General features: G+C 29.9%; 1 protein-coding gene and 1 long non-coding RNA gene across 18 annotated transcripts in view; one reads left to right on the top strand and one right to left on the bottom strand.

Annotated features, from left to right (window-relative positions):
• Eip93F (Ecdysone-induced protein 93F) overlaps positions 1 to 20635 on the bottom strand; it is a 127462-nt gene that overhangs the window by 70385 nt on the left and 36442 nt on the right. For 4 of the 17 annotated variants that reach the window (XM_088258729.1, XM_088258730.1, XM_088258732.1 and 1 more), the window contains exon 2: positions 11677 to 11817. In XM_088258729.1, coding sequence (XP_088114855.1) covers positions 11677 to 11770 — 94 coding nt within the window. In that variant the 5' untranslated portion in view covers positions 11771 to 11817. Of the gene's footprint in view, positions 1 to 1742; positions 3558 to 11676; positions 11818 to 20635 lie in introns of those variants that run through there. The other 13 variants (XM_088258735.1, XM_088258747.1, XM_088258743.1 and 10 more) reach the window with 7 other exon arrangements.
• On the top strand, positions 3504 to 9126 carry LOC148310280 (uncharacterized). Its single transcript, XR_015837420.1, has 2 exons — positions 3504 to 3879; positions 7683 to 9126. It is a non-coding gene; the product is annotated as an uncharacterized LOC148310280 (long non-coding RNA).

Raw genomic sequence — 20635 nt, forward strand, 5'->3', positions numbered from 1 at the left:
AAATAACAGATTGATTTGTACATATTAAGAGCTAACTTCGACTTGGAAGGGCCTTGCATATTTTTATTTTAAAGTTTTTTAGTACATGCGAAAAAATAAACGAGTGTTCGGTTCACAAACCTGAATGCATCAAGTAAACATGAGTTTTTCCATTTCTTGATAAAATCGTGTGAAGGAAATGCATTTTGTTGCAAAAAGTAACTGCACTAGTTTATGGCATTGCACTTTTAAAACAAGTTGTCGGTTAGGTACAAGCAAATCACATATAGACGCTTCGGAGGGCAAACGTTTTAATTACAAGTTTTTACAATGTTTAAAAGTAATTAAAAAATATTATTAAAATAACAGCATTAAGTTATTGTTTTTACTATTCGATCGAAAAAGTTATATACTATCGGGTTGTGGTCCCGTGGTTAGTGTCGCGGACTCTTAAGTCAAAGTTTCTCGGTTCGAACCCACTCTACCACAATTTGATACTTATTTCTAATAATGAGCCGCTTGGGCTCACAGAAATAGTATGAAATTGAAATATTTGTGTAAATAATAAAATCACAAATATTTTTCTTTTTTTAATTAAATAAAATCCATATTGATATAGGTACTTTATTCAGTAGAAACTTAATTTTTATTATTAGATTAAACCAAATCCACTCCCTAAGTGTAGTATATGGAGTCTACAAACTGTCTTCAGGATTTTATGTCCTCCCAAGTCAGATCCGCGTCCCGAAGTTCTGACAAGAACTGCCGACGAATTGTCAGCAGAGGGGCTAATCGTCCTGGGCGGCGCGAACCTGATGCCTTGTAAAAGGCCAAGCCAACATACTATAATCGTCATTTCTTAACGACAGTTGTGACTAAGATTTGCTGCGTCCAACGCCTTATCTCTTCGTTCCTCACAAAGTCAAGCCACAAAAACTATAGACATTAAAAAAAATCAATTTGAGTAGTGTGGTTGTCAATCATGGGTAGAATTGGTGAATGTTACACGTGATCACTTAACCGAGCCTATGAATGGTTGTAAGCCCTGTACATGCCGAGACTTCCATATAATTATATAAGAGATTAAAATTTAACACGCTGATCTTTATACATAATTTTTTTAACGAAAATTCCCAAATATTTTAAGGATAAAATAGTTTAAAACAAAAATTTAAATCAACATATTATTAAAAATAAGGATAAAATAAGACTACCATTGTTGAAAAAAACTAAGTCACAAAATTGTTGTCACATAATGTATAAGGGTTTGAAAATGTATGATGAGATGCCTGAATGTATGAAGAATGAAAAGAGTCTGAAAGAATTCAAAAATGAATGTTTTGTTTACTGCAAGGAAATGTAAATATATATAGATGATGTAAATTAAGTGTTTATAATAGTTTATATAACTTGTAATATAAGCTTACCTAAGAAATAAATAAAAAATTCTTCATCTTTTTTGCGATGTCAAAAATATTACAATTATTGTTAGTCTAACGGATATTTAAGGTAGATATTTTAATACTCGGAGAAAATGACGAATGAAGATACGAACACGTTTATTTGTAAAGGTACGAGTGTACACAGTATATATAAATATGTCTGTGGATGTACTCCCTCACGCACATAAAATAATTTGAGTGCTCGAAAACAACGGTTACGCCAAAAAGTGAATTGCAGCTTAAAATAAAAATGCACCGAGAATTCACCCAGACACATCTGTGGCGCACTTTTTAATTTACATAAAAGTTAAAAGTACTTACTTGCGGGCCCCCTCCGACGTCGGCCGCCGGGTAGGTCCGTCTTTGAATGGAGGATCCAACTCCCTCCGAATTTCTCCCCAAACTTCGTGCTCTACTTGCGGCGGGTAGGTACTTGACAATAAAATAAAGGATATGTGCAGTTCGCCACGCACTTTAGGCAGCCGGGTAGCCCCCTAGTATTCAAGTTTCCACAGCGGCTGTGTTGCCAATTTTCATTACGAGCTGACATCTGTGGGGAAGCTTTTGAAGCGCTTGTTTTTCAAGCGTCTTTTTCCCGCCGATTTTGACATGGCTTCGTCTGGGCATAAATCAATTTAATTTGAGTTGGTCTGGCCGCAATTTTCGTCTTGCGTTTTGATTGATATGTATCATTCCGGTTCTTCGGAGTTGAAACGTTGCGGAGTCTCGTTCGAGGTTGGGTTAGGGCATGGTTGCGGTCCGGCGACAGCTGCCCTTCGGGATACGTACTCGCTTTCAATTTGGACTCACTTTTGTGATGCAACGAGTCGAAAATGCATTCGCAAGCGCGCCGACTTCTTTCCGACGGAGTTCCGGTCGCCTTAGGCTAAAAAAATACCCACGCGCGATCTTTGATAGGTATTTCGGCCTTTTCTTTAATTACACACAAAAGTATAGTCTGTTTTATTTTTGTTTTCAACGTCAAAAAAATGTTAATGTTAATATCACTGACCTCATTTTGAGTTATGGTTTCGAAAGGATGTTTTGTTTATTGTTTTAAACTTTAAACGGTCCATTGGTCGACGTTGTATGTGTATGATTTTCAAATTTATGTTCTGAGAAAGTGTAATATTATGTTCGCCGCCGAGATATGTTTATTTGATTTGTAAACTATGGAAAATATTTATCTGAAAAATAAATGTACAATTTTATAGCCTCCTTTGTCGTGCCGCCTTGAACAGTTTGATAAGGATAATGTTTTCTGGTTATTAATCCGTCTTAATACGAGAGATGATTTTAAACGTACTGTGATGTGATATCATTAAGATAATTATTTATATACAACGTTTCTTTTAACAAAAACAAATGAATAATAAAATGTTTTAATTCAGAACTGAAAACTCACAAGTTAACAAAAGTATTAAAATTATAACAAAAAAACGTATCGTTTAAAAAAAATTTTAAATGGAAAACTAGAAACCTGTTTCAATTTGATTCAAAGTATTTTAAAACCGTATTCCTGAAACACATTTGAACTAATAAATTCACTCACACATTACGATTACTGTAATTGAAACTGATAAGTGATTCTATGATATTAAATTAATTAAGCTAATTCCACACTGTTTTAAATTAGGACAAGGTTGAAGCGAGTTCCTATCACATCACAGAAGCAGTACAAAACCACAAATCATTTAACAGCACGCAAAAATGAACTATAAAAGACCGACGCGAAAATCGGGAGAAGATGTAGAATAATAATCCGGAAAACTATTCGCACTTCCTCAGAACTAGCGGCATCTTTCAAGATTTTCCGCGAATCGGCTCGAGAACGGATCACCCCCGAATTTCCCAAAGTAAGGCCGTCGTGACGTAAGCTATCCGACGTCCTGTCGCGGTGATTCAATAACGCGTTGCAATTATTGTGACAATCATAACATTGCATTCTGCATACTTCTAAGGCCTAATAACTACTCAATACAAAGGCGACCGTCAGTCGAATGTGCATAAACCGTACTGCAATCTACCGGACGAAGTGCATACTAGAATTCACGATACTAGGGAGCCGCGTCGGTGTGCGTCACTGCAAGGCGTACGGACACGACACACACACGCTGAAGCGGCGACATCTAGTACGTACGGAGAGCTCGTGCATTTCAGCTGTACTCCGTCCGCGTGTGAGTGAGATGGGCTGCATTTCACGCACACTACTGTAAAACCTTCTTCTTTGTGTGAGTGAGGTGCGCCGGCGCGTCGCTACGTCGAATCATTTTCTTCAGTGTTAGTTTGTGAAAAATTTGCGAGACTGTGTGAGTTTCCGAGTAAAGAACTGCCACTTGAACGTGTGTGTGATGTGTTTTTTTTTGTATCGGCTCCGCTAGCGAATAGTTCGTCCTATAGTCCACGAAATACCGGGTAAAGAGGGAGTCTTTGACATTGTACTTCTTTGATAAGCTGGGTAATAACTTAAATCAAGTTTTTTCTAGGAAAATTTAAATAAGGTCTTTGAATTTCGTCTCTTATTGAAAAAAAAAACATTAATTTAATAAGACATCAAAACATAAATTTTCTTTAAAAAGATATATTGCTATAACATAACTGATTTCCAGTATTTAAAATCTTTTGGAGATTACTTCGTAATTATTTTAAGATTGTTAATAAGAGTCTAATGTAATATCCAGAAAATTAATAAAATTATAAAAAATCTCATAAAATAAATATTCACATATATAAATATATATATATATATATATATATATATATATATATATATATATATATATATATATATATATATATATATATATATATATATATATATATATATATATATATATATATATATATATATATATATATATATATATATATATATATATATATATATATATATATATATATATATACATAAACGTAAAAACGTGTATTCCTGATAATTACATTTTCCATCAAAGCAAATCTTATCTATATAAAAAAAAATATGTTCATAGTTTGGTGTAACATGTACATAGTTTGAAGAAAATAAAAAACAATAAAGTCACACGGATTTTGACGGAGAAGTTAAACAAATATTGTTCTTGTACTTTTGTAATTATAAAGTCACGTAAAAAATATTTTTACTTGCACTTTACCTGTGAATGTTTTCAGTAAATTGAAACCATATTTCATTGAATCAAAAATGATTCTGGTATGCTGATAAATGTCATAACCATTTTAAATATCTCAAGATTTTAAATTTGACTTATCCAAACGAGTTCCTCAAAATGTAGTTAATTTTTACTTCAAACGTGTTTTATTATTCAGACTTGAATTACCATCTGTCTAAACAAGTGTGAAGTAAAATTGACTTTTTTCGGACAACGGTGATTTATTTAACGTATTTTTTCCGAAAAAAATGGATTAATTTTTTTTAAAAATTGTTATAAAATTAGGAACTTTTTTTATTAAATATTTACATAACAATAATGAAATTTGGAACTATTTTTTTTTAAATAAAATTTTTCATAAGTTTGTACTTAATATCTGTAATAGCAATTTTTTTATAAAGTAATATCTGCAAATCACCAAAAGTAAAAAAAAAGAAGTTTGATTTTACAAAAAATGTAAAAAATCAAAAATCATTATTTTCATACTGATATCTCATATCTCATATGAAAGTCCCGGCGTTTAAAAGGTTTGCGACCTGCCATAGGTTTACGACCAGTGATTAAAGAAATCTACGTAATATGAACCAATTCGATCCACGTCTGGCAACCATATTTCTCAATTTTCAGAAGTTATATTTAAGCTTCAATTGAAGAGAACAAAATTTTGGACACACTCAAAAATTTTGAATAAAAATATCATTTTCTTCCCCCTTTTCTAAAACCATAGAGTTTTTTGTTGAATTTTTTCGTAAGTATCAAATAATAAAGGAATTTTCCCTATGCTTACTTTGAAAAAAAATAAATGTGGAATTTTTTTATTTGTTTGTTTTGACAGAGGGTTACTTCATAGTTTGTGAAATAAGTCGAGTATACGAGACAGGGGATGAAATGGGTAAAACAAATACGGTTATTGAGTTTTAATTCTCGGGATTAATGAGATGAAAATTTTACATTCTTTGACTAATTTTCGGTTTAATTTTTTTAATTAAGTTAATTATTGTTTGTACAGTGCATTTAATTTTTATTTTTTTATACTTACTTTACTTTAAAAAATGCCAGGTTTTCGTAAAAAGCAACACAGCTATATTAAATATTTAATTTATTGCGAATTAAATTTAAATTACATTTATTGCAAAAGACTTTTAGTTATTTTGTACATTACTGTATGCATTTTTATTACTTTTTTTTAAATTTGACTTTCATTTAATTTAAGTAAATAAATTAAATGAATGTGAAATAAATTTTCATTTTTTATGTCATACATTTTAATCCAAATGTACAAACTATATGTACAGGTAAAAAAGATTCATTGGTATTGTACAGCACTATTTTAATTGAAAACTTATAATTGAAAAAAATTGGTGAAAATTTAAAACCTTTAAAAATATAAAATATAATAATTATACTATATTCATTGTTAAAATTCTGTAGGAAAGAACCCGTCATTTCTTGTACCATAACCATAAGCACTTACTACTACATTTTAATCCAATCAAATATAGAAGGTATTATATGTGTTATTATAAAATGATAATAAAAAAGTAAGCTAAATGAACCATTGAAGAGTTTCTGAAATGCAAAACGTCTAACGATAAATGTACAAATCAGTTACATATGGAACGTTACCAAAGCAGAGAAATTATTATCATTATTAACATTTACATCAACATTAACATTGCATCAACATTATCATTATTATTATTTACATTAACATAAGCATTATCATTATTTATATAAACAATATAACTATCATTGTTTACATTAACATTACCATTATCATAATTTACATAAACATTATCATTATCACAATTTACGTTAACATTATCTTCATCATTATTTACATTAACATTATTATTATCATATTAACGAAGAGAAAAAATGGGGATGAACGAATATTTCCATTTTGCGGCTCTGAACGTTCTTTCCAAGCGGCTTCGGACCGTCCAATTCTGACCTAGTCACTAATACATTCCAACCCCCTTCATTGTGTGCGAGTTTCCACGTTGCACGTACTTTTAACACGGAGATAGCATTACGCACGTGCAAGGATACACACTCACACAGACGCGGTTCGGCTAGACGAAGAAAAATTATTCTCTTTTCTCCCCAGAAGAAGGAAAGAGATGAAAAGAGGTGTCGCGACATACCGATGCACTTTTGTTTGTAAGCTTGACAGTGGGTTCAGTCTTTATGCTATAAAGTGCCATCTGGTGAAATGATGTAACATTCGATGTTCGTCACAAAAAAGGAAAAAAATATTTAAAATTAATTTTGAATTTCATCACCTGGAAGTTCTGACATATATTTTTTAAGTCCCCTAAATTAATGATCATAGCTAAGTTATCGATATTTTAAATACAAAATAACACATATATATTAAAGAATAAAACTCGAGGTATTTATTTCTATTATTAATTAAACGTTTTTCAATTTTGAAATTTCAGTGAAAATGAAGAAAAAGATTTACTTTTTGTTAGACGTTACAGTATCTAAAGTTGATTTAAATGTACCTCTCAGATCACTACCATTTTGCACAAGCAATATGTTTGTATAAAAATATGGTATTTATAACATTTTGAGCTTGTACAAATACTTGTACAAAAATAATCCCGGATTCGTACCTCACATACAAATGGAAAAAAGTCTGCTTAAAAAAGTATTCCTTATTCCAAAATAGATGCCTGTAGGAAACTCGCGCATACGGTGTCACGAGTTTGATCAATATATCTAGAAGTCCTAAAAATTTGAGTAGTGTGGTTGTCAATTATGGGTAGAATTGGTGAATATTACACGTGTGTAAAGTGATCACTCGATCAAGCCTTTGACGGTCTTAAACCTTGTAAATAATAAAAATCCCAGTCTTCCATATTCTTCTTCATTTATGTTTAAATGTCGAAACATGTAAATTTGGTATTGTTCAATAAAGTGAATATCGAAATCAAAAAGTTTATGGTGTTAGAAATTTATTTTAAAACGGATAGTCGGAGAAAAACCCGGAAAAAATATAAAAAATAACGGTACTAGACGCCAGAAACAAAAATTAAAATAAAACGCGTAAACTTCTCCTATACTACCGAACACTACCACACGCTCATTGTTATGACTGACTTTACAGATGAAAATGCCCCCACAGCAAGGGAGGATTTCCCACACCACCCTGTATTGCCACCCTAGAGCGACCCCTTCGCCTATCGCCACCCTGCGAAGACTAGACGGTCTGAAGCAATTTTTCCTGATTTAAGCAAGGAAAATTGAGTTTTTCGTTTTATTTGCTATTTTAAGACAAGGATAATGGCTTTCGTGGAATTTATTTCCAAGTTGCTATTTGACGTGCTTTGCGAATAATTAAATTTTAAAAAATATAACAAAAGTAATAATTCACTTAGATCTAAATATGAGTTATTAATGGCAAAATAATAGATGCAAAAATAAAGCAACGGATCATAATTTTTACTAGGGTAAATCTCCATTCGGAAAAATATCGCAAGATCTTCTTAAAGCTTGCTGTTATAATTTTTAAAATACAGTGAAACCTCTCATAACGAGTAATTTGCATAGCGAGCAATTTTTTATTGAAAATACTCCCTTAACGAGTGACATTTTGCATGTGTTACAGAGAAAGGTCAAGTCCCTTTTTCACGACATTAACTCATGATCCGGGACATCCGCTGAAGTCAAAACAAAAAATGTTTCGCTTAACGAGTAAGATTCTGGAATGAATTTCGCTCGTTATGAGAGGTTCTACTGTATTCAGAAAAATCCGATGACTAGTTTTATAAAAAAATACTTATTATGACTAAAGCAATTTATACCATACGTAGAAATATCATTATTTTAAAAGGAATAACCCGCTAAGCCCCTACTTTAAGAGGCTTGTCTGCAGGTAGGATAGTAAGGATAAGGAAAGTAAAAGTAAAAAATACATCACAAAAACCCAGACCAATTTAAATAAATTTTTTTAAGTTTTTTTAAAAGTCCATTATATAGTTATTACGTCATTAAAATGTTATTTTACTAAACCACTCTTACATATGTAGTGTAGACAACTTAAGGATTATTCCTGAACCTTTATATCTACGAACGTTGGTATTTTGAAATATATATGTATATCAACATTTACAGGACGTTAAGTAACTAAAAAAAAGTATTTTTACCGAATATAAGTAAAGTTAAACTTAGATACCTTACGCAGTTAACGCTTAAACGTCCCTTTGGAATCGATGCCCAAAAGAAAAGACAAAAAAATACGTTAATCAAATTCTGACACTCCCCCACTGCGTTGTCGTCATATTCAAATAAACAAAATCGTTTTATTCAAACTTTGACAAAATGTTTTCCCAAAACAAATATTAAATTTTTGTTTAATTTTTATTTTGCACCTGTTAATTTCATGAACAAACTCGTGATTTTATCCGCCTGCAGCCGTAATTTGGATGGTACAACTTGAATAAATTGATAATGTTTTATTTTATTTTCAAATTTAATTTATGATTTAACATAGATTAAAGATGGATTTAAAATTTGTATATTATAAAAAAATTAAACTAAATTTCGTAAAATATATTAGAAATTATTTCTAATTCAAGACGAATGTATTATTTCATAAAATATTCTATTTATTTTTTTGTATGATAACGTTATTTTATTTATAATATTTTGAGAAATTTCCAATGAACAGTTATTTTTTACTTTATTTTTGACCTGATGGTTATGAGCCCTGTAAATGCCCAGACCTCCATATTCTTCTTAATCTTTGTTGAGATGTCAAAAATAATGTATCTTATATCATAGGTGGCACTGAGACTCCAGCGCCCCAATTACAACCATTAAGATAGTAAAATATTAACTGTAAAAATATCAGTAATTTTAAATGAGTACAATAAATTTGTATGAGAGAGCTGAATGTATGGAAATCAATGTGTTGACCTAGAAAGTAACATCTGATTGATTTGAGAAAATTTTACGTCAACGTAGAATTTTTTAGTAGGTTTTAACGGACAAACATATAAACATGCATATACATAACCAAACAAACTTCCGGAATTTTGTATTAGCTTAGGTGACAAAGAAAATTTTAGTTGTTTCAAAATTTTAAGATTTCATCGGATATATTTGTTTAAATATGTGTTTTAAGTATGAAAAATAAACGATACAGAAATTCATATATTGAATATAAAATATGAATTTCTGTTCGATTATTAAAATAATAAAAATAAATAAAAATATTTCTCGTAGTGTAACATGTTAAAAAAAAAAAGTACTGTTTATTTAAAATCGTATCGATTGACAGGAGCTAGCTTGATAGAACTAAAGGAATTTTCAAAACAAAGCGTTTCAAAATTAGATTTTTTGTAAAATTAATCATATTAAACTTCCTATAACAAAAAACATTACAATTAATTTTAAAATTTTATATTAGTCTTCAGTTAAGTTACATATTACATAGTGAGTGGTTAAATATTATTTTTAAAAGGCTTTAACAATATGTAATTTGATACAAAATATATTTTTAGATAATTCAGAGGTACGTATGAATCTTGTTTACTTAATGGAATTTTTTTATATTAGAACTTGATTATCAATAATAAAAAAGGCAGGATTTGAATTCTCACAATAGTAATCAGTTGCATTATTTAAATATCAATTTGAATTAATTTTTTTGATAAAAAGGATTTAAAACAGAAACATAAAATAAGTTTTCTCTGTGAAAAATCATTTTATCATAAAATATTTGTTTTTTAAAAAATTTCTAATATTTTATTTTTATTTTTAAGTTTTTACGTCGAATTTCATTTTGTGCGAGACAAAGTGAAAAGTTTACGTTTGTCGAGGAATTGAAATTTAATTTTCTTTTCGAATCTTACACTCGGCTTTGTGGTAAGTAATTAAAATTTTCAGACAAAGGAAGCCGCCAGCGACGCATTTTCTCAAACCCGGAAAATGCCACCGGAGTCCGACCGAACTTAGAATTTTCTTCTGGGAAATTGGTGCATCGGCTGGGTCCGTTGGCTTGGCAACAGGTGGCGACAGAGAGGGGGAGAGAGAGAGAGAGAGAAGGGGAGATACACCAGGGATAATATTCTGGGATGGGGAGTGTTTGGGGGTAGGTTGGGGAGGCTTTGGAACGGGCAGTGAACCACCCTCCCCCGCGCTCGCGCCACTACTCGATTAACTTTAAACCCGAACCTACGCTAGCTGGTTCGATTTGACATAAAATATATTTTTCATTCAATAATCTACTTCGTAATTTTTAATCCACGTTGACTGGTGTATTGAATTTCAAATTATACCCTCTTTGAAGTAATACTGCTAAACTTTAATTAAATTGATATAAAAGTACTTCATAAAAATTAATAATAATACTATCAATTTTTATGATATTATTTAAAAAAAAAACAAAAGTAAACTCATGGTTAAAATCATAATTAAATACAGCGAAAAAAGTTTGAAATAAAAATTGATTACACATTTCCATAATTTAAAATAAAATGGTGATAAAATCATAATTATATAGAATATAAAACCAATGATACACTTATAGTAAAATCACTAATAAAAAGAGATAAAAGTATTTCACAGATATTTATTGAACTTTTTTTTATATAATTGAAAAAAAAAAGTAAAATCATAATTGGAAAATGAAAAAAAAACAGAAAAATCAATAAAATAATCAAAATTATATCAGAAAAAAATATATGTCGCAAATTAAGGAAACATTTTTTTCTTCGTCGTGAAACGAAAAAAAAGAAAAAACTACATATGCTTGTATCTATACAGTGTACTAAGGAATAAGTTTTTATACGCTTTACCTAACTGCATAAACATGAAATGCCGATGGATGTAAAAAGAAGAGAAGTCGGGTTGTATTCCCGTGGTAAGTGTCGCGGACTCTTCAGTCAAAGTTTGTGAGTTTAAACCCACTCTACCACACTTTGATACCTATTTTTTAAAACGAACAACTTAGGCTCACAGGAATATTATGAAATTGAAGTATTTTTGTACGTGATAAAAATCAAATATTTATCTTTTATTAAATAAAAAAATATATATTTAACTATATGGGTTTTTAAAATAAATTTTATAAATCAAAAGTAAACAAACACACTCACCGACTACGTAAACCATGTTTTTAGTCCAACGCTGCAGCTCTCGTTTAATGCTGCGTCTCTCCTGCAGGCAGCGAGCGTACGAGCAATCTGCCATGCCAGCCGCCCGGTCACCGCACGGCTAGCGCTGCGGGCCGACTGCCACTGGAAGTACAAGGGTAGGTCATAGTGTGTGATAGGTCATAATGTATGGTAGGTCATATAAACTGTATCAGCCATGCCAGCCGCCCGGTCACCGCACGGCTAGCGCAGCGGGCCAACTGCCACTAGAAGTACAAGGGTAGGTCATAGTGTGTGATAGGTCATAATGTGTGGTAGGTCATATAAACTGCATCTGAAATGCCAGCCGCCCGGTCACCGCACGGCTAGCGCTGCGGGCCGACTGCCACTGGAAGTACAAGGGTAAGTCATAGTGTGTGATAGGTCATAATGTGTGATAGGTCATATAAACTGTATCTGCCATGCCAGCCGCCCGGTCACCGCATGGCTAGCGCTGCGGGCCGACTGCCACTGGAAGTACAAGGATAGGTCATAATGTGTGATAGGTCATATAAACTATATTTTATTTATCACACATTATGACTAACAAGACGTACTAAGATAAGACATAATTTGTCATCAAACAACGTCAAAAGTACTATGATAGGTTATAATATTGCAAGTACGGAATAAAGCTTGTAAATTCCCGTTTTATTACATAATTATTCGGATATTGTTAGAGTAGTGGTACAGGGTGATTGTTACTAAAAGTACAAGAATAGGTCAGAAATAGCTTAAAATATAACACATAAAAAGACTGTTTTCTTCTATACATCATAGCAGGCATATCACTCATTCCTTTCAACAACGTCATTTATCCAAAAACTAGATTTTTCAGGAGTTTAAAAATATTATAAAATGTTTAAAAATAAATGTCAAGCCTCATTGAACTTTTTACTGTGCAACAGATCTTTTTAGGTAAAACTGAATGTTTTTTCTTCATTTGAAAAATATGTATATGTTTAAAAAAAAAAACAAAAAAAAACCTTTTCTTCAAAATACAAAAACAATACTTTTTGCCCAGTAGATATTAAGTTAAAAATATGCCGCTTTTTTTGGAATGCAGTACATTTTCTGGACATTCCAAAAACATGCACAACTAAAAATTGACGATTTTTGATATATGACGTTCTTGATAGGAGTGAGCGATATGTTTATAATCTAGTCACCACACAACTAGCACTACGAACCAACTGCCACTGGTATAATATTATACAAGGATAGATTATACATAATATGGCTGGATAGTGGTTAATGGTGAACTACAAGGGTTCGTATTGAAGTAAAGTATCGTAGAACTGCAGGTGTTACGAATGCCAGCCAATCGTTGAAAAATAATTGATTTAATGCGTTTTTACCTTAATAAACCTGTGAAGAACATATGACATAATTTTCCTAACTAACTAAATAACCAGCACGCCATTTCCCCGTAGGGATAGGCAGAACGAATAAAACACCGCACCAAAATAAATTTGTCTTTGCAAAAAATCTTTGCCTCTTCCATATTCATACATTTTCTCTAACATACACGCCGATTATTTCAACTCCTGACCTGCCCATATTTTTACAAAGTATTTAAAATACTTGATAATGCAAAATTTTCCTGAAAATGTCTTTGCTCCTATTACTAACTAATATGCCTAATATGTTTGTTTAACTGTCCTTTCTTCACTCATTCGATTCACATGTCCAAACCATGTCAACTCACCTTTCTTAATTTTATCGATAATACTTAACTCAGCCTTGCATTCTTTCCTTATTCGAACATCTATCATACAACGTTTTGCTACACATTCGTCTGAGAAAATGCATTTCGAATGCATTAAGTCTACTTTCATCCTTCTTTGGCCAACTCTTTGCTTCATTTCTATGCATAAGGATAAATTACGAGAGAACTTATTCATTATTTTTTTTTAATGTAATAAGTTCATGTTCAGTAATAAGTTTATGTCATACAAGTAATAAGTTTATATTCAGTAATAAGTTTATAGTCATACAAGTAATAAGTTTATATTCAGCAATAAGTTTATAGTCATACAATAAATAAGTTTATATTCAGTAATAAATTTAAAATCAGTTCATTTATGAATTACGTAATGGGTTTGGTTTTGGTGAGCAGATATATACGTAAGCCTTCGGTTTCGGAAATTCAGTACACAAATTTTGACAAACCAGTGTTTTCACAGCGCAACAGGTGTTGAGTGCATAACAGCAAATATTTACTTATGTGAAAATACTACCTATCCAAAGCGTAATGTACTCAGCACTGTATAAATATGAAGATTTGGGTATTTTATATGTTGACTGCCAATTTTTTTTTCATTGGCCAGTATTTTGTGAATATTTTATTGCACATTTTTAAATTAAATAAATCAGGTATTAAATTAAGCTTAAGTAATAAAAATGAAAATGGTATTTTCTGGCGTTTCTCATGTGTGTGATTGAAATCCAGGATTTGGACCTCACATACTAATATAAGAGTTTCTGCTTAATAAAGAGCTTCTTTACATCTCACCAATAGATGTCTCTAGTGAAGTTCTAGTGATTCAAGAACAAGGTTTCTAAATTGGTTCATATATATAGAACTTCCAAGAATTTGAGCAGTGTGGTTGTCAATAATGGGTGGAATTGGTGAATGTTACACGTGTGTAAAGTGATCACTTAAACCAGCCTATGACGGTCGTCAGCCCCGTAAATACCCAGACTTCCATATTCTTCTTCATCTTTGATGAGATGTCAGAAAATAAATTAAGTTTCAATTTGTAAATACAACTATTTCTTAAAATCTATTAATACACGTGTTTTGATGCATTCCGCGTCATTTTCAAACACCATGTTGACGGTGTTTACGTGTCATACGTGTTTTTATGAAATATATAAAGTTCAAATATTTTCTGGACAAAAGTAAAATAATAACTGTAAGAAGGGAAATTAATATTGATATAAAAATTAGCTAAAAAGGTTAGTGATTACCTCTTTGATCAAATTTACAGACTCTCTAGCTTCTTAATTGGAAAGGTCATAAAGAGGATTTATTTCTATGTCAAAATTCTTAATAGTATTCATCATTACATATTTGGCTTGTCATCATATGAATTCGAATATATGTGATTTTTTAATATTCATAGAATGAGATAATAAAGCAGTAAATCACTTTTTGTTTGGTGTTTTTATATCCATCTGTATTTAAAGAAAATAAATATAAGAACATACAAATACAAATATTCTCAAAATAAAATTTGGATAAATAGAATTATTATATTTTAAATTTTAATATAAAACGCTAATTTTTAGAGTGTACTAAGTTGCAATTTAAAAAAAACATATATGTATAAAATTCAAAACAATTTTCAGCCTTGTTTGGGCATAATCAAGTTACTGTTAATGCAATGTAATGCCATAACAAGGCGAATCAATAGTCATGATTTTTAAATTTGATGTTATTTTTAAAACTTAAAAAATGCACAATTTAGTTGCCCCTATGAATCAGTGTTTGATTTTAATATTTAAAATATATATTACGTAGTTCTACAAATTATTTGCCAAATCAATAAGTAAAATATAATTACATTGCATTTTTAATCAATGTTTTACTTAGTTAATACTCAGTAAAATATTAATTTGTGGTATTTACTAAGTAAAAAATTAATTAAAAATGGATAGATTTTACTACAAAGTGACTACCGAATAAATTAATGAAAACATTGCATTACATAGGGTACTCAAAGGTAGTATTTTATAATGATATTTTGAATAAAAAATCTACAATTTTATTTCCCTTTTAAATACCACGATAAAAAGCATTCTCTGCATGTGTGAGATGTGTGCATGTGTCTATCTTACGTCTCCAGACTAGGTAGGGTTCTAGTGTAAAAGTTGAGCACCCTCTTCATCCCCTCTAGACTTATTTTCGAGCCCAAAAACCTTTGAATGCAGTCAGGACACCTCGTAGGAGGTTTGAAGTAGCTCCGACGTCCTTTGTCTTGGGAAATTTTCAGGAAAAAAACGCGACGAAGGTACGTTTTTTGTTTTGCAAGTCATTTTTTCAGTTTAGGTGTGGATTGTGCAGAAAGTACTTGTTTTAATTACGAAGATGCGAAAATTCATAGAAAATGACACTTTTTTAAATATATCTATATAGAAATCTATTTTTATGGAGTTTTCATATTTAATGATCATGTATGTTATATCCTTCTGTCATTATTAAAAAAAATAAATTATTAAATAAAAAAATTCCGCCTTTAAAAAGATTCAAATGAATAAAATGAAATCCTATTTTTAGTGCAATATATATATATTTTATATATATATATATATATATATATATATATATATATATATATACATATATATATATATATATATATATATATATATATATAAATATATATATATAAATATATATATATATATATATATATATATATATATATATATATATATATATATATATATATATATATATATATATATATATATATATATATATATATATATATATATATATATATATATATATATATATATATATATATATAAATATACATACTTATATTTATTTAATTTTTATTTTTATTAAATTTATCTGAAAAACTGTTTTTATCACAATGGTAGTTATGTATATGAATTGAAATAATTATTCACATTCAAATTATGGGGCAATTATTTTTTTTAACCATTAAATATTTATGTATGCCTCAAGATTTTATGTTAACTCATAAAAATAAAGTGTTAAATTTATTTACAATAATTATAATTTTTTTATTTTGTTCGTATAAGATAGGTATTAAGAATAGTCGATTTGGACGTTATATAAAATGCAACGACAGATACCACAAATGACCCTGTATAGTAAATATTTACACGCTAAAATTTCACAATCAGTTAAACGTTATCTCGTTACATTCTCAATGACGCGACCAAATTCAAAATCCGATAAACTTTTAAATTTGAACATATTTTATTTAAATTCTTGATCTGATAACCTAGTTGAATAGATGCATAAATTTCGGTTGTGTGATGCAGCCAAAAACTGCATATAGCAACGCCTTAAGTGAGATTAATTTTTTTAAAATTAATTTAAGTTTTTTATCGTTACTCCGAATTAACATAGTTTAAGGTGATTGTCTCATGGTCAATCAATTTACTTGGTAGAAAAATGTTAATATTTTTTTACGATATTTTTATTCATGCAAACCTTTTAATTTGAGAAAAAATTCTTTTTAAATAATAGGACAGTAAAGCTGAGGTCAAAATTTTATTGTTGACATTGTTTAAAAAGTATTGAAAAAAAAAACAGAAACGGAAAACTGTAAAAAACTATGAAATTGAATAAACATTTTTTCATTCATAAGGACAAACTTAATTGTTTTCATAAAATTTTAGGATCACTTTGCTTATATCTTGAAATACGTGTACGAATGACTAGTTCTACAATGTTTTGAAAATACATTATTACACATATATATGTACATAAGTCGCAAAAACAAATAAAAGGACTTTTTCGTGGTGTAATGCAATTTTCATGTTTCATGAACATTAATTTTTGAACTCAGATCTTTTTCTAGGAAATTATAAAAAAAATATTTTTACGACTATCATCATGTTTCTATCAATATAAATTTTGATAGGTATTCAAAAAAATGTATCCATAATAAAAAAAAAACATAAAATGTTTTTTTTTAAATAATTGACTTATCAAATTTAAAATTTAAACATGAATAACAACAACAAAAAATACATATTACGAGAATTTGATTTTCATGAAATACTCGTAATATGTATTTTGATGCAATTTATGATGTGTATTATTTAAACACACAATATACAAAGGTCACGATAACGGATGGCAAAATTTATCTTTTGACTCAGGCGAAAGGTCATGGAGTTTCGGATATCTAAAATATTGCATTATTTGTTTAATTATTTAATGCTGAAATTCAAATAAACATAGAAATTATTATATTTTATGCGTGCGTAATCATTTTAATAGCTTTTAAGTATTCTATACAACATTTTGAGTGTGTCCAAATACTTGTTCACAAAATCTGGATTATCTCCAATTACAGGAGTTATTTTCTAATAATTATAATTAATTTTCTAATAATTATAACAACTTATTCATATCTGGTCAAATTATAAGCTTAATAATAAAAATTAAAATGGTATTTTCTGGCGTTTCTCATGTGTGTGATTATAATCCAGGATTCGGACCTCACATACTATAAGGGTTTCTGCTTGATAAAAAGCTTCTTTACATCTCACCAATAGATGCCTCTAGTGAAGTTCTAGTGATTCAAGAACGAGGTTTCTAAATTGGTTCATATATATAGAACTTCCAAGAATTTGAGTAGTGTGGTTGTCAATAATGGGTAGAATTGGTGAATGTTACACGTGTGTAAAGTGATCACTTAAACCAGCCTATGACGCTCGTCAGCCCCGTAAATGTCCAGACTTCCATATTCTTCTTCATCTTTGATGAGATGTTAAAAATAATATTTAAGTATTCTGTTTATTTCAATTTAAATTTCAATAAAGTCTATGCACAAATTCATTTATTTTTTTGAAGATTTTATACGACTCTATCAGTTCTTATTATTTATTTATAATTATGATAAACAAGAACAAAATATTCTTGTCATACATTCAAAAAAATCTTAAGTGCTATTTGGGAAGATAATTGAAGATTTTATTTTTGTTTATATAATTCCAAGTTTTTGTTTGGATCTTGCTAAGATATGATGATATCGAAAAAATACAATCCTGATCTCATACTGTAAAGAAGTCAGTAAAAATATCATTAGAATTAAAACACATTGTGTTATTTTTTGTTTCGTTACTCACTTTGTGGTAGAAGATGATTTAATTATAAATAAAACACTGGTTTTAAATTATAACGAGTAGTTTCGGAAGCTACAGGCGCTTCTATAATAAACACCTTAAACTAGTCGTAACAATATAATACTCAAGTGGTAAAAAACAAGTGTTTTATTTACAATAATAAAAAAAAACATTTTATTTATTGTTTCGGCATTAACTTTGTGGTAAGACATGATACAATGATTAAAGAAAACACTTGTTTTTTACCACTTCAGTTTTATTATAGACTACATGTTTCAGAAGTTAAACTTCCATCATTCAGGTCTGTATAATAACTGTATATTATTATAATGTCTGAAACATGTAGTCTATAATAAAACTCAAGTGGTAAAAAACAAGTGTTTTCTTTAATCATTGTAAAAAAAACATTGTAAAAAATAACAATTTGGTTTTAAAAATACAGGAATCTCAAATTTCGTATCAATGTATTTTTCTTTTCATCTCTTCATTTCATTTCATTAATATTCGTTAAAAATAGATTGATTACTATTTTAATACAAAATACGTCATTTGAAAGATCTGTAGGTACGTGTTGCTTTAGCCTTATGTTTTTTTCCATTTTTCTTTTATTTCTTCTCTACTAGGGGTAGTTAGCTGAGGGGAATAGCCCCGTGGGGGAGGTAGATTTCCACCCCCCGCTGACCGAATCATATAAAACTGGAAACAGGGTGAATGTGTGCGTAGCGGATGTTTGTAGTACTTTCTTTGTTTTGTCCTAGGAAATAGAACGGAAGCTCTAATTACTTTTCTTACAAATTCGACTAATTTCATATAAACATTTTTCAAAATTATAACAATTTACTTATCTTCAAAACATTTATTATATTTAAGACTAAAAAAAATCATTTCAATAAATTTTATTGGAATAAAAAAGGGCACAAAGTATAGTGCGATTCAATTATTTTAAAAACGTGAATCAACTTGTAGTCTAATATTAACACAAAATAGGAAAAATCACTAAAAGTTGCATAAAATCTTTTGTATTACACAGTAATTTAAAAAAAATCTGTAGACATGTATTATGAAATTATATGATAAAAGCTATTATTTTCTATTCATTCACCGATGAAAAAAAATTGTTTTCATACAAGATCGATGCAGTATATCGTTTAAAATAATGAAGCAATCATAAATTTCTATTTTGTCTTATAATAAATAAAATATTGTATGAAGGCCATTAGAATTAACGGATTGTTAAAAGTTTTCAATAAAATATTATTATATCATTTCGCATTATACCTGACATTGATTGATTATACCTGACATTGATGATTTTTAACAACAATAATAAATAATAGTAAAAATAATAAAACCCTTATCCGCACCCCAATGGTGCATAGGGCACTGCTTCATATGAACACAGTGTTATCTTGATCATTTACACACGAAGGAAAGGTGATCAGCCCTCCGCTTCAGGTACCAGTCCAGGGTAATATTGAATAAATATTACAGTGAAAAAATCACTTTTATTTATTTGACCCCCCTGGGAATCGAATCCGGGACCTCCAGAACGGTAACCGAGCGTGCTGACCATTACACTACAGAAGCGGACAAAGTTAATAACAACAACAAATGTTAATTTTAAAGTTTAAAAAAAATAAAAATGTTAATTTTCAATACATTTTTTGCGTGCATATGATCCCTTCAAAATAAATTTAGATTTCAAACCTGCACTATACATGGTTTTGAGAATCGCACCATTAGCACGAGGTTATTAAACCTTAAAAACGTGACATGCTGTTTCTATGGATTTCAAAAAAGAATTAGGGATACGAAACTTGCCCCCCTTCTTCAGGCTGTGTGCGTAGACTCATTTTTGTTAGGTAAGTCTGAGAAGAGCGGTGGTATGAGAGGGGGCGAATGTGGGTGAACGAGCGGATACAAGGGGTGGGTGGAGAATGCAAGGGTAGGTTGGGATTGGGACAAGATTCGGGTGCATTTCGTCTGTCGTGGTGTGCGTGAGGGTTCGATAACTTTCGAGGCGTAGAGGAAATTGCTTTCTGGTTTCGGAGTTTCGCCACCATTATTGGATTCCGTCTGATGG

This window comes from Brachycentrus maculatus, unplaced genomic scaffold, assembly GCF_059751285.1.
Source record: "Brachycentrus maculatus isolate JH-2025_06_01 unplaced genomic scaffold, ASM5975128v1 h1tg000102l, whole genome shotgun sequence".
NCBI classification, from domain to species: Eukaryota; Metazoa; Arthropoda; class Insecta; order Trichoptera; family Brachycentridae; genus Brachycentrus; species Brachycentrus maculatus.